Raw genomic sequence first — 16,095 nt, 5'->3', positions numbered from 1 at the left:
TGGTTAAATAAAGGTGAAATCTAAAAAAAAAAAAAAAACATGGGTTGAGAGCACCTTTATTGGGAACTGGGTACTCGGGCACTTTCTGACCTGTATATCACAGTTGTCTTGAAAGCACAAAAATGCCCAAATATCAAATTTTATTTGTCACATGCGCTGAATACAAACAAACCTTACACTGAAATGCTTATACAAGCCCTTAACCCACAATGCAGTTAAAAAATACATACACGTAAAGCATATATATACAAATAAAAGTATCAAATAATTAAAGAGCAAAATAACTACAGCGAGGCTTTATACAGGGTACCGGTACAGAGTCAATGTGGAGGCTATATACAGGGTGTTACGGTACAGAGTCAATGTGGAGGCTATATACAGGGTATTACGGTACAGAGTCAATGTGGAGGCTATATACAGGGGGTACCGGTACAGAGTCAATGTGGAGGCTATATACAGGGGGTACCGGTACAGAGTCAATGTGGAGGCTATATACAGGGGGTACCGGTACAGAGTCAATGTGGAGGCTATATACAGGGGGTACCGGTACAGAGTCAATGTGGAGGCTATATACAGGGGGTACCGGTACAGAGTCAATGTGGAGGCTATATACAGGGTACCGGTACAGAGTCAATGTGGAGGCTATATACAGGGGGTACCGGTACAGAGTCAATGTGGAGGCTATATACAGGGGGTACCGGTACAGAGTCAATGTGGAGGCTATATACAGGGTACCGGTACAGAGTCAATGTGGAGGCTATATACAGGGGGTACCGGTACAGAGTCAATGTGGAGGCTTTATACAGGGTACCGGTACAGAGTCAATGTGGAGGCTATATACAGGGGGGTACCGGTACAGAGTCAATGTGGAGGCTATATACAGGGTGTTACGGTACAGAGTCAATGTGGAGGCTATATACAGGGTACCGGTACAGAGTCAATGTGGAGGCTATATACAGGGGGTACCGGTACAGAGTCAATGTGGAGGCTATATACAGGGGGTACCAGTACAGAGTCAATGTGGAGGCTATATACAGGGGGTACCGGTACAGAGTCAATGTGGAGGCTATATACAGGGTATTACGGTACAGAGTCAATGTGGAGGCTATATACAGGGGGTACCGGTACAGAGTCAATGTGGAGGCTTTATACAGGGTACCGGTACAGAGTCAATGTGGAGGCTATATACAGGGGGTACCGGTACAGAGTCAATGTGGAGGCTATATACAGGGGGTACCGGTCCAGAGTCAATGTGGAGGCTTTATACAGGGTACCGGTACAGAGTCAATGTGGAGGCTATATACAGGGTGTTACGGTACAGAGTCAATGTGGAGGCTATATACAGGGGGTACTGGTACAGAGTCAATGTGGAGGCTATATACAGGGGGTACCGGTACAGAGTCAATGTGGAGGCTATATACAGGGTACCGGTACAGAGTCAATGTGGAGGCTATATACAGGGTGTTACGGTACAGAGTCAATGTGGAGGCTATATACAGGGTGTTACGGTACAGAGTCAATGTGGAGGCTATATACAGGGTGTTACGGTACAGAGTCAATGTGGAGGCTATATACAGGGGGTACCGGTACAGAGTCAATGTGGAGGCTATATACAGGGGGTACCGGTACAGAGTCAATGTGGAGGCTATATACAGGGGGTACCGGTACAGAGTCAATGTGGAGGCTATATACAGGGGGTACCGGTACAGAGTCAATGTGGAGGCTATATACAGGGTACCGGTACAGAGTCAATGTGGAGGCTTTATACAGGGTACCGGTACAGAGTCAATGTGGAGGCTATATACAGGGTACCGGTACAGAGTCAATGTGGAGGCTATATACAGGGGGTACCGGTACAGAGTCAATGTGGAGGCTATATACAGGGTACCGGTACAGAGTCAATGTGGAGGCTATATACAGGGGGTACCGGTACAGAGTCAATGTGGAGGCTTTATACAGGGTACCGGTACAGAGTCAATGTGGAGGCTATATACAGGGGGTACCGGTACAGAGTCAATGTGGAGGCTATATACAGGGTGTTACGGTACAGAGTCAATGTGGAGGCTATATACAGGGTACCGGTACAGAGTCAATGTGGAGGCTATATACAGGGGGTACCGGTACAGAGTCAATGTGGAGGCTATATACAGGGGGTACCAGTACAGAGTCAATGTGGAGGCTATATACAGGGGGTACCGGTACAGAGTCAATGTGGAGGCTATATACAGGGTATTACGGTACAGAGTCAATGTGGAGGCTATATACAGGGGGTACCGGTACAGAGTCAATGTGGAGGCTTTATACAGGGTACCGGTACAGAGTCAATGTGGAGGCTATATACAGGGGGTACCGGTACAGAGTCAATGTGGAGGCTATATACAGGGGGTACCGGTCCAGAGTCAATGTGGAGGCTTTATACAGGGTACCGGTACAGAGTCAATGTGGAGGCTATATACAGGGTGTTACGGTACAGAGTCAATGTGGAGGCTATATACAGGGGGTACTGGTACAGAGTCAATGTGGAGGCTATATACAGGGGGTACCGGTACAGAGTCAATGTGGAGGCTATATACAGGGTACCGGTACAGAGTCAATGTGGAGGCTATATACAGGGTGTTACGGTACAGAGTCAATGTGGAGGCTATATACAGGGTGTTACGGTACAGAGTCAATGTGGAGGCTATATACAGGGTGTTACGGTACAGAGTCAATGTGGAGGCTATATACAGGGGGTACCGGTACAGAGTCAATGTGGAGGCTATATACAGGGGGTACCGGTACAGAGTCAATGTGGAGGCTATATACAGGGGGTACCGGTACAGAGTCAATGTGGAGGCTATATACAGGGGGTACCGGTACAGAGTCAATGTGGAGGCTATATACAGGGTACCGGTACAGAGTCAATGTGGAGGCTTTATACAGGGTACCGGTACAGAGTCAATGTGGAGGCTATATACAGGGTACCGGTACAGAGTCAATGTGGAGGCTATATACAGGGGGTACCGGTACAGAGTCAATGTGGAGGCTATATACAGGGTACCGGTACAGAGTCAATGTGGAGGCTATATACAGGGGGTACCGGTACAGAGTCAATGTGGAGGCTATATACAGGGTACCGGTACAGAGTCAATGTGGAGGCTTTATACAGGGGTACCGGTACAGAGTCAATGTGGAGGCTATATACAGGGTACCGGTACAGAGTCAATGTGGAGGCTATATACAGGGGTACCGGTACAGAGTCAATGTGGAGGCTATATACAGGGTACCGGTACAGAGTCAATGTGGAGGCTATATACAGGGGGTACCGGTACAGAGTCAATGTGGAGGCTATATACAGGGTACCGGTACAGAGTCAATGTGGAGGCTATATACAGGGTACCGGTACAGAGTCAATGTGGAGGCTATATACAGGGTACCGGTACAGAGTCAATGTGGAGGCTATATACAGGGTACCGGTACAGAGTCAATGTGGAGGCTATATACAGGGGGTACCGGTACAGAGTCAATGTGGAGGCTATATACAGGGTACCGGTACAGAGTCAATGTGGAGGCTATATACAGGGGGTACCGGTACAGAGTCAATGTGGAGGCTATATACAGGGGGTACCGGTACAGAGTCAATGTGGAGGCTATATACAGGGGGTACCGGTACAGAGTCAATGTGGAGGCTATATACAGGGTACCGGTACAGAGTCAATGTGGAGGCTATATACAGGGGGTACCGGTACAGAGTCAATGTGGAGGCTATATACAGGGTACCGGTACAGAGTCAATGTGGAGGCTTTATACAGGGTACCGGTACAGAGTCAATGTGGAGGCTATATACAGGGTACCGGTACAGAGTCAATGTGGAGGCTATATACAGGGGGTACCGGTACAGAGTCAATGTGGAGGCTATATACAGGGTACCGGTACAGAGTCAATGTGGAGGCTATATACAGGGGGTACCGGTACAGAGTCAATGTGGAGGCTATATACAGGGTACCGGTACAGAGTCAATGTGGAGGCTATATACAGGGTACCGGTACAGAGTCAATGTGGAGGCTATATACAGGGTACCGGTACAGAGTCAATGTGGAGGCTATATACAGGGTACCGGTACAGAGTCAATGTGGAGGCTATATACAGGGGGTACCGGTACAGAGTCAATGTGGAGGCTATATACAGGGTACCGGTACAGAGTCAATGTGGAGGCTATATACAGGGGGTACCGGTACAGAGTCAATGTGGAGGCTATATACAGGGGGTACCGGTACAGAGTCAATGTGGAGGCTATATACAGGGGGTACCGGTACAGAGTCAATGTGGAGGCTATATACAGGGTACCGGTACAGAGTCAATGTGGAGGCTATATACAGGGTACCGGTACAGAGTCAATGTGGAGGCTATATACAGGGGGTACCGGTACAGAGTCAATGTGGAGGCTATATACAGGGTACCGGTACAGAGTCAATGTGGAGGCTATATACAGGGGGTACCGGTACAGAGTCAATGTGGAGGCTATATACAGGGGGTACCAGTACAGAGTCAATGTGGAGGCTATATACAGGGGGTACCGGTACAGAGTCAATGTGGAGGCTATATACATTTCCGAAGTTTTTTCAAAGTCAGAGATTTCAGAGTTCCGGAGTTGGAAGTTGTTTTGAACAGGACATTTATATTCACTTTGCAGAGATATGATTGGGTCGTTGTAGATTCAAGCCAATCACTGTGCACTATTATTTTTAGCGTCAAACCAATCAGACGGCAGATATTTTTGGCCGCACATCAACGTTATCTTATAGCGCATCATCAACATGGAGCCCTCTGGTAAGCTTGCTAAATTATTTCACCCTCGCATAAACATACTAGCGATTGGGAGTGCATGGATATTATTTAATAAATATTAACGTAACTATTTACATTTCACAAGGTGTTTGTTAACTAGTAAACACAGACTGTAATGTTAGCTGTTGTACTAGCAAAGTAGCTAACTAGCTAGCTAACAAGCGATAGCTAGTTTGTGATGTTTGCTTTGCTATCCAGTCTGAAAATGAACGAGTTTGTGACTGTTTGCATTTCAAATGCATGCATTTATGTGTTAGCTGTACGCTAGTTATTGCCTATCAGCATGATGTTGTAGCTAATTAGCTAGCTGGTTGGGTATGATGATGATGATGATGATGATATCACAGCTTGAACAATGGTCCAGATGTTTCACCGGATGTATAAATCTTAAGCATCCGGTTGGCGTATTCCACATGGTGATGAAAGGAAGCCCAGTGGCCGGCAGTGGGAGGAGATGGAGTGAGATGGATTTTGGCTGACATTCAGATAATTTTCTCATCAATTAAACATTAGATATCATTACAGTTTTCTGTTCCCAAAACTAAAATCTGTTACGAACAGAGTTGACAAAGTTTTGTAGACTTTACCAAAGTTTCTAAAAAAAAGTGCGGGGTAGGTACAGGGTCACAGGGTAGGCGTTCCATAACGGAAATATGCAAATAATTCTAGAATGCGCCCATAAGATCTCACTGGCCAATGCTTGGGTCTGCCCACCCCCTTGCTTGTTCTACGTACTATGATTAATTTGCTCTCATTGGAAACGACAGGCTAGATAGATAGACCATCTTGGGTTAGTTATAAAAATCTTTGATATGTCTGGACTGTCACAGACAGCAGGAGGAGAAATAAAAGGATGGCGCTTTCAAGACAACTGTTGCCGCGTTCAAAACAACTGGGAACTAAAAACAAAACTGGCTTTGACTGGGAAAAATTGATTTGAACAGTCATCCTACTCAGAATTCAAACTCGGGAGCTCTGGCCTTTTTCTGGAGAGCTGACTTTCTGACCTGAAGATCAGACTTGATTTGACATGGAGTTGTTTTGAACGCGGCAACTGAAAATGAGGTCAGTCATCTTCAGGTCGGAAAGTCAGTTCTAGAAAGATGCCAGAGTTTCTGACTTGGGAGACTGTTCAAAAACAATTTCACCAGTCAGAGCTTATTTCCCCCCCAGTTCCCAGTTGTTTTGAACGCTCGTAAGTCTGGGATTTCAGAGTTCCCAGTTGTTTTGAATGCGGCAGGGGAGTGTGTGGGAGGGAAGGTGGTGATTAGGTGTGTGCATTGACTTGCAACACTTCCATCGTTCTAGGAACCCACAAGGGTTGCACATTTACATTTTAGCTGTGCACTGCCAATAACACACCTGACCTGACAAACTAGTACCAACTAATTATCCAGTCCTTGATTGGCTGATTTAATGTGTTCGTACTGGACAATAATGAAATGTGTACACATCTCCAAGACCAGGTTTGATAAGAAACCCTGCTTTGATGGTGACTAAGGACTTCTCTAATTGAATTGCAGGGAACAGAACCCCTGAGGGGAAGGATATGATCCATCATCTGGCCAAGAAGGCAGAGAGATATGCAGGTATGTACATTGTCTGAAGCATGAATTTAAGGTTGCCATATTAATCAGGCTTTTATACCAATGCTTGATGTAAAGTCTGAAACTTCTCCCTGCAAAATTGTCAAAGTTTTCCTTAGAAGCCAAAATATTGAATAAAATTACATTTGAACTTACTCTACCAGTTTTCTGAGTGGTTAGTCCTTCAACCACTCGAAATATGATACAAATGTCCACAGGGAATAATTGTTAACCCAACTTTTTTAGAGAGCCGGTAGGTATATGGTTCTCTCGGCTTGTATTTTTGTGACTAGAGAAAAGGCAGATCATTTAGCATGAACTTGGAGGTGCTGGCTGAATACACGTTAACAAACGTATCAAATTGCAAAGTAGATGTCAGAAAACAACAGTTACTGTGGATTTAAATGCTTTTACTTCCCTCCAAACTGCCAGGGACTTCCCAGGCCTCGACTCCAGTTGTGGTCGTGACCCAATCTCAAACATCAGTCGGTGTCCCCAAGAAGCGCATCTACGTAGTACCCATGCCCCGGCGGGCTCCCAAAGAGCCACAAATCCAGATTCGGACTCCCACTGTAGATGCAACCCAAACCCGGACTCCAGTCCCATCCACAAAACGCATCTTTATTGTATCCCAACCTTTCTCTGCTGGGGGCTCGACGCAAACCCAGGTACCAGGCACTAGGAAACACATCTATGTACTAGCTCAGCCCCAGAATGCTGCTGGGGTCAGGACCCAACCCCAAACTACAGCCAGGATCACGACTCAACCCCAAACTACAGCCAGGATCACAATTCAACCCCAAACTATAGCTGGGAAAATAGACCCACTTAAAGTGCCAGGACAGTCCCAGATCAAGACTCCAACTGGGGTCACAGTTCAATCCCAGATTGTAGCCAGTGTCAAAGCCCAAATCCAGCCTGCAGTAGGGAGAACAGACCCTCCTAATGCTCCAAGGCAGACTAGGAAGATGGTTCACTTCCAACCCAAGCCTCTGATAGCCAGGGATGCAGCCCCAACCAAGGCTGATGCCCAGACTCAGACCGCTACTGTCGTGGCAGAGGTGGTCTCTATGCTGCAACACGGAGATGTGAGACCTGCACCGCAGCCATACCTGGTCCACAAAGAAGAGGTAATAGTAAATATCATATACTGAACAAAAATATAAACGCAACATGCAACAATTTCAACGACTTAGGCCTCCCAAATGGTGCAGTGGTCTAAGGCACTGCAGCGCCGTGCTTGAGGCGTCACTACAGACCGGGTTCGATCCCGGGCTGTGTTGCAGCCGGCCGCCACCGGGGGACCCATAAGTTGGCACACAATTGGCTCAGCGTTATCCGGGTTAGGGGAGGGTCTGGCCTGCGCTCTAGCGACTCCTGCGGCGGGCCAGGCACATGCACGCTGACACAGTCACCAGTTGTACGGTGTTTCCTGGCTTCCGGGTTAAGCGAGTATTGTGTCAAGAAGCAGTGTGGCTTGGCAGGGTCGTGTTTCAGAGGAGACATGACTCTGGACCTTCGCCTCTTCCAAGTCCATATGAGAGTTGGAGCGAGGGGCCTCCCGGGTGGCGCAGTGGTTAAGGGCGCTGTACTGCAGCGCCAGCTGTGCCATCAGAGTCCCTGGGTTCACGCCCAGGCTCTGTCGTAACCGGCCGCGACCGGGGGGTCCGTGGGGCGACGCACAATTGGCCTAGCGTCGTCCGGGTTAGGGAGGGCTTGGTCGGTAGGGATGTCCTTGTCTCATCGCGCACCAGCGACTCCTGTGGCAGGCCGGGCGCAGTGCGCGCTAACCAAGGTTGCCAGGTGCACGGTGTAGCCTCTGACACATTGGTGCGGCTGGCTTCCGGGTTGGATGCGCGCTGTGTTAAGAAGCAGTGCGGCTGGTTGGGTTGTGTATCGGAGGACCCATGACATTCAACCTTCGCGTAGCGATGAGAGAAGATAGTAGCTACTACAACAATTGGATACCACGAAATTGGGGAGAAAAAGGGGAAAAAACGATGGGACTGCAACTACCAATTGGATATTACAAAATTGGGGAGAAAAAGGGCAAAAAAACGTTTTTAGAAAGTTACAGTTCATGTAAGGAAATCAGTCCATTGAAATAAATTGATTAGGCCCTAATCTATGGATTTCACATGACTGGGCAGGGGCTCAGCCATGGATGGGCCTGGGAGGGCATAGGCCCACCCACTGGGGAGCTAGGCCCAGCCAATCAGAATAGCATTTTTACATACAGAAATACTCCTCAGTTTCATCAGCTGACCTGGTGGCTGGTCTCAGACGATCCTGCAGGTGAAGAAGCCGGATGTGGAGGTCCTGGGCTCCACATGTGGAGGCCGGTTAGACGTACTGCCAAATTCTCTAAAACGGTATTGGAGGCAGCGTATGGTAGAGAAATTAACATTAAATTCTCAGTGCAACAGCTCTGGTGGACATTCCTGCAGTCAGCATGCCAATTGCACGCTCCCTCAAAACTTGAGATATCTGTGGTATTGTGCGACAACTGCACAGAGTGGCCTTTTTGTTGTCTCCAGCACAAGGCGCACCTGTGTAATGATCATACTGTTTAATCAGTTTCTTGATATGCCACACCTGTCAGGTGGATGGATTATCTTGGCAAAGAAGAAATTTGTGCACAACATTTGAGAGAAATTAGCTTTTTGTGCGTATGGAACATTTCTGGGATCTTTTATTTCAGCTCATGAAACATGGGACCAACACTTTACATGTTGTGTTTTATATTTTTGTTCAGTATATATTGTTGTTCATTTAATTTAATGGTACACTTTGGGATCTGGGACTGTTCAATGGTCATTGAAATGATTGATATTTACCCATTGATTGATAGGTGCTGAGGAGGATGGGTGCGCCAGAGAAGATGTCAGTGAGAACGTTGCTGATGTACACTGGGAAGAACCCTGCAGACCGAGACAGCAAGAACAGATTGGTGAAAAACCTGATTAAGGCTGGAATCCCCCCCGTCGAGATCCCTGCCTATATCACCAGTGCCTTCTCCAGGCTCACCGAGGGTAAGAGGGGGAGAGAGAGATTTTCTCCAGGTGACACAAGAACGCTGGGTAGTGGCATGTCAACTAGCTACCTAAAACGATTACCTCAACTTCTGTAACGTGTGTGTGTGTGTGTGTTCCTTCAGGCGACACCACAATGCTGTGTAGTGACATGAAGTCCCTGGCTATCAAACACCTCAACTTCACCAAAATGGCCGAGCAGCTCATAGAGGAGACCAACCCTGTGCAGCACTGGTCCAAGATCATCGATACCAAGTAAGCTCTCATAGACGTATACTTTATGTTGGGTCCAAGGTCATCCAGTCGTCAATGCCAGTTACTACTGGTATTTCAAAGCATCTTAACTTCTGAATATGTCCCATAGATAGGAAAATGATGTATCTGTCATCGTTTAATCTTTTCCTATTTGTCAGTTTGTTAATTAGTCCCCTCGCTCCTCCCCCACCCCTCTCAGAGCCCAGCTAGAGGAGATGAGACTGTGTTTCAGGGACCCAGCTAACAGTCGTCTGATGGACAATGTGACCCACGGTATGAGCACGGGCGTGATGGACGCCACCTTCGACATCATCTCTACCCTCATTGACTACCAGGTGCAGCTAATCGCCTGTCTAGTGAACACCATGCCTTCACACCAAACTCCCACTAGGACGGCTGTCAAAACTAGGCCTTCTCCGGCCCTTCAGACGTCCATGTCCCTCGTCACCCCCCCTGTTATCACCAATCCGACGCCCCTGGGCCCATTCGCCGCCCAACCCCCCTTGAAAAGTCTCTATGTGATAGCCCAGCCCCACAACAACGGGACTCAAACCCAGCCCCTCCGGTGCTGCCAAGAGACCCAGAACGAGACCCAGACAGACACCCAGCTCCCTAAGGAACCACTGAAACATCAGAAGGGTCGAGGCGTCCAGCGTGGCCCCAGGGGATCTTACAGGAAGAGAGCCGCTTCAGGGGCCTCAGACAGGAAACAGGAAGCGGCTCAGGAGAAGGGGAAGGGTAAGAAGGTTAAGCTAAACCCCTCCCCACACGTTGCCACGGATACCAGGGAAGAGGGGAATGCAAAGATGGCCAAAAAGAGAACTCCTGGCAACACAGAAGGAAACTCTGCAGCTGGATGTACACAAACGAATTGAAAAGTTACAGAATGTGTAGCTGCAAACTCCAGCAGAAAGGAAAACCCAACAGTTGTGCCAACAGAAACATAGCCTCGTTCCAGAAACAGTTTCTGGCTCCTACACTTGTGTAGGCCTAGATATGAGGGGATTGGATAGGTGAAAGCAATTGGATAGGTATAGCAAATCAAATTTGATTTGTCACATGCGCCGAATACAACAGGTGTAGTAGACCTTACCTTGAAATGCTTACTTACAGGCCCTTAACCAACAATGCAGTTCAAGATAGAGTTAAGAAAATATTTACAAAATAATGTAACAATAAAATAACAATAACAATGCTATATACAGGGGGTACCAGCACTGGGTCAATGTGCGGGGGTACAGGTTAGTCGAGGGGGGGGTTCAATGTAAATAGTCCGGTTGGTCATTTGGTTAATTGGTCAGCAGTCTTATTGCTTGGGGTAGAAGCTGTTACGGAGCCTTTTGGACCTAGACTTGGTGCTCCGGTACGGCTTGCTGTGTGGTAGCAGAGAGAACAGTCTATGACTTGGGAGACTGGAGTCTTTGACATTTTTTGGGGGCCTTCCTCTGACACTGCCTCGTATTGAGGTCCTGAATAGCAGGAAGCTTGGCCCCAGTGATGCACTGGGCCGTACATACTACCCTCTGTAGCGCCTTACGGTTGGATGCCAAGCAGTTGCCATGCCAGGCGGTCATGCAACCGGTCAGGATGCTCTCGATGGTGCAGCTCTAGGACTTTTTGAGGATAATGGGACCCATGCCAAGTATTTTCAGTCTCCTGAGGGGGAAAAGGTGTTGTCGTGCCCTCTTCACGACTGTCTTGGTGTGTTTGGACCATAATAGTTTGCCAGTGATGTAGACACCAAGGGACTTCAAACTCTCGACCCGCTCCACTACGGCCCTGTCGATGTGAATGGGGGTGTGTTCGGCCATTATTTTCCTGTAGTCCACGATCAGCTCCTTTTTGTCTTGATCATGTTGAAGTAGAGGTTGTTGTCCTGGCACCACACAGACAGGTCTCTGATCTCACTATAGGCTGTCTCATCGTTGTCGGTGATCAGGCCTACCACTGTTGTGTCGTCAGCAAACTTAATGATAGTGTTGGAGTCGTGCTTGGTCACGCAGTCGTGGGTGAACAGGGAGTACAGGAGGGACTGAGCACGCACCCCGTGTTGAGGATCAGTGTGGTAATGTGTTGTCCAGGATCCAGTTGCAGAGGGAGGTGTTTAGTACCAGGGTCCTCAGCTTAGTGATGAGCTTTGTGGGCACTATGGTGTTGAACGCTGAGCTGTAGTCAATGAACAGCATTCTCACAGGAGTTAATTTTGTTCAGGTGGGAAACGGCAGTGTGGAGTGCTATTGAGATTGCGTCATCTGTGGATCTGTTGGGGTGGTATGCGAATTGGAGTGGATCTAGGGTTCACAGGATTATGGTGTTGATGTGAGCCATGACCAGACTTTCCAAGCACTTCATGGCTACCGACGTGAGTGCTACAGGGCAGTAGTCATTTAGGCAGGTTACCTTCGCTTTCTTGGAGACCGGGACTATGCTGGTCTGCTTGAAACATGCAGGTATTACAGACTTGGTCAGGGAGAGGTTGAAAATGTCAGTGAAAACACTTGCCAGTTGGTCCGCGCATACTCTGAGTACACGTCCTAGTAATATGTGAATGTTGTCCTGTCTTAAAGATCTTGCTCACATCAGCTACGGAGAGTGTGATCACACAGTCGTCTGGAACAGCTGGCGCTCTCATGCATGCTTCAGTGTTGCTTGCCTCAAAGCGAGCATGTGGTGTACCGCAGGGCAGCTCTCTAGGCCCTCCACTCTTTTCTATTTTTACCAATGACCTGCCACTGGCATTAAACAAAGCATGTGTGTCCATGTATGCTGATGATTCAACTGTATGCGCATCAGCAACCACAGCTAATGAAGTCACTGAAACCATTAACAAAGAGTTGCAGTATGTTTTGTAATGGGTGGCCAGTAATAAACTGGTCCTGAACATCTCTAAAACTAAGAGCATTATATTTGGTACAAATAATTCCTTAAGTGCTAGACCTCAGCTGAATCTGGTAATGAATGGTGTGGCTGTTGAACAAGTTTAGGAGACTAAATTACTTGCCGTTACCTTAGATTGTAAACTGTCATGGTCAAAAAATATAGATTCAATGGTTGTAAAGATGGGGAGAGGTCTAGTCGTAATAAAGATGCTCTGCTTTTTTGACACAACACTCCAAAAAGCAAGTTCTGCAGGCTCTAGTTTTGTGTAATCTTGATTATTGTCCCGTCGTGGTCAGTGCTGCAAGAAAAGACCTAGTTAAGCTTCGGCGGGCCCAGAACAGAGCGGCACGTTTTGCTCTTCATTGTATTTAGAGGGCTGAAATACTATGCATGCCAGTCTCTCTTGGAGTTGAGGAGAGACTGACTGCATCACTTCTTATTTTTATAAGAAACATTAATGTGTTGAAATCCCAAATTGTTTGCATTGTCAACTTACACATCGCTCTGACACACACACACTTATCCCACCAGGTCTTTTCACAGTCCCCAAATCCAGAACAAATTCAAGAAAACATCCAATATTATATAGAGCCCTTATTGCATGGAACTTCCTTCCATCTCATATTGCTCAAATAAACATCAAATCTGGTTTCAAAAAACAGATAAAGCAACACCTTGCGGCACAACGCCTCTCCCCTATTTGACCTAGATAGTGTGTGTGTATGCATTGATATGTAGGCTACGTGTGCCTTTAAAAAAATATGTATGTAGTTCTGTCCTTGAGCTGCTGTTTTCTATTGATGTTCTGTATTATGTCATTCTGTATTATGTTTCATGTTGAACCCCAGGAAGAGTAGCTGCTGCTTTTGCAAAAGATAATGGGGATCCTAATAAAATACTAAAGACCAAATAAAAGGCATTTAGCTCGTCTGGTAGGCTCGCGTCACTGGGCAGTTCGTGGCTGGGTTTCCCTTTGTAGTCCGTGATAGTTTGCAAGCCCTGCTACATCCGACGAGCGTCAGAGCCGGTGTAGTAGGATTCATTCTTAGTCCTGTATTGACGCTTTGCCTATTTTTTATCATTTGTCTGATGGCATAGCAGGATTTCTTATAAGCGTCTGGATAAGTGTCCCGCTCCTTAAAAGCAGTAGCTCTAGCCTTTAGCTCGGTGCGGATGTTGCCTGTAATCCATGGCTTCTGGTTGGCATATGTACGTATGGTCACTGTGAGGATGATGTCGTCAATGCACTTATTGATGAAGCCAGTCACTGAGGTGGTATACTCCTCAATGCCATTGGATGAATCCCCGAACATATTCCAGTCTGTGCTAGCAAAACAGTCCTGTGGCGTCCGCGTCATCTGACCACTTCTGTATTGATTGAGTCACTGGTAATTCCTGCTTTAGTTTTTGCTTGTAAGCAGGAATCAGGAGGATAGAATTATAGTGAGATTTGCCAAATTGAGGGCGAGGGAGAGCTTTGTATGCATCTCTGTGTGTGGAGTAAAGGTGGTCAAGAATATTTTTTTTCCCACTGGTTGCACATGTGACATGCTGGTAGAAATTAGGTGAGGTAAAATGAGGTTAAGCAGTTTTAAATTTGCCTGCATTAAAGTCTCTGGCCATTAGGAACGCCTCTTCTGGATGAGCATTTTCTTGTTTGCTTAGACCTTATACAGCTCTGTGAGTGCAGTCTTAGTGCCAGCATCGGTTTGTGGTGGTAAATAGACTGCTACAAAAAATATAGATCAACTCTCTTGGTAAATAGTGTGGTCTACAGCTTCTCATGAGGTGCTCTACCTCAGGCAAGCAATACCTCGGACTTCCTTAATATTATGCATCGCACACCAGCTGTTATTGACAAATTGACACCCCCACCCCTCGTCTTACCAGACGTAGCTGTTCTGTCCTGCTAATGCACGGAAAACTCAGCCAAATGTATATTATCCGTGTCGTCGTTCAGCAACGACTCAGTGAAACATAAGATATTTCGTTTTTAATGTCCCGTTGGTAGGACAGTCTCGAACGGAGATCATCCAGTTTATTTTTCAGTGATTGAACGTTGGCCAATAGAACCGATCTCCGCCCCCTATATTTCCGTCTTTTCTTCACGCGAATGACAGGAATTTGGGCCTGGTCTCGGAGAAGCAGTATATCCTTCACTTCGGACTCATTAAAGAGAATATCTTTGTCCAGTTCGAGGTGAGTAATTGCTTTTCTGATTTCCAGAAGCTCTTTTCGGTCATAAGAGACAGTAGCAGCAACATTATTTACAAAATAAGTTACAATGTGAAAAACCCCACAAAATAGCACAATTGGTTAGGAGCCCGTAAAACGGCAGCCATCCCCTCCGATGCCATTATTATACCTAGGGGGTATAGGGGCCAAGTGTTGATTTTGGAAGTGGACTGAGCACTCAGTGATGTGAGGACAGAGACATGGAAGGATATAAGAGGCAAAAGAGTTTAAGTGCCTTGGAACACATTGACTAAATTGTAAATTACTGTAATATGGACTATAATATGGACTATTGGGACAACTTTATATTAAAGTTGTAATTTTCCAAAGCATGTTGATTCCTTTGTGTTGAGAGAGCCATGCCTAGATCAGGGTTCTCCTACTCTGGTCCTGAAGAGCTACTGCTAACACTTGATTCAGATAATCAAGGTCTTGATGAACAGACAATTAGTAGAATCAGGGGTGTTAGAGCAGGGATGGACCAAAATCCTGCACATGCAGTGGGGTTTGAGAATCCTTTTCTATAGAGTTGCTGAAGCTCGTTGATGTCTCTATCTCACTGTTTTGGCGGTTGGGTGTTATAGTAAATTCAGAGAGATTTTAGGAAGCGAGCAGCTCTGCCTCACACGTAGAGAGAGATGGCGGACTAGATGGATATAACCCATTTTAGCATGAACATTGCCATTGAGGCAAAATATATGTGTAGAGCCTAGTGCAGACTTTCTACTCTGTAAATTGATGTGGTTTGGTAAATGTTTCGTTTCACATAGACATGTCTTTATACTTTTTAGCTCTTGGTTACTTCTGTTTTGTTTACAATTATAAATAAAAACGTTGCTCCCACACAAGACTTGAACATGTCTCTGACTTGCCTCGTTCGCGTGCTAGTCCGAACTAGGAAACTCAGCAATGTCCCACTTGATTGTAGACACGTGCCGCGTTCAACCACATTTCAGACTTTCCTATGTCCGATTTAGCATGTGTTTAATTCCGACCATCAACAGGTTATTGTGCGTAACAACAGGCTTCAGATTGAAACTAAGACAATCTGCTGGTTCTGCGTTTGATGAAGTGCTAACAGACTGACATGAGTGTCTAATTAGCTAGATTATCCTCTTGGTGGTTAGAAAGGTTGGGCTTATTACACATTTAAAATCAACAAATCCAACAGCATGCTAGGCCAAAAACTGCCTAAGCTTCAATCATAGCTGTTCGAGGGCTGTCCATCCATTTTAGAACAGCAAAGGGTTAATTGCTTGTTCACCTCATCTAAAAAAAAA

At 46.5% G+C, this 16,095-nt stretch overlaps 1 protein-coding gene across 1 annotated transcript; it reads left to right on the top strand.

Moving 5' to 3' along the window:
- Positions 1–4,742: 4,742 nt before the first annotated feature.
- Positions 4,743–10,837, top strand: LOC109865800 (uncharacterized). Its single transcript, XM_020454246.2, has 6 exons — positions 4,743–4,809; positions 6,351–6,416; positions 6,846–7,543; positions 9,265–9,445; positions 9,571–9,700; positions 9,900–10,837. The coding sequence occupies exons 1-6, from the start codon at positions 4,797–4,799 to the stop codon at positions 10,573–10,575; spliced, it is 1,764 nt and encodes a 587-aa protein (XP_020309835.1). The 5' UTR covers positions 4,743–4,796; the 3' UTR covers positions 10,576–10,837.
- The last annotated feature ends 5,258 nt before the right edge of the window (positions 10,838–16,095 follow it).

The sequence above is a fragment of the Oncorhynchus kisutch genome, linkage group LG20 (genome assembly GCF_002021735.2).
Source record: "Oncorhynchus kisutch isolate 150728-3 linkage group LG20, Okis_V2, whole genome shotgun sequence".
Lineage (NCBI taxonomy): Eukaryota > Metazoa > Chordata > Actinopteri > Salmoniformes > Salmonidae > Oncorhynchus > Oncorhynchus kisutch.
Note: the sequence above shows the minus strand (reverse complement) of the source record. Positions and strands in the feature narration are given on the sequence as shown.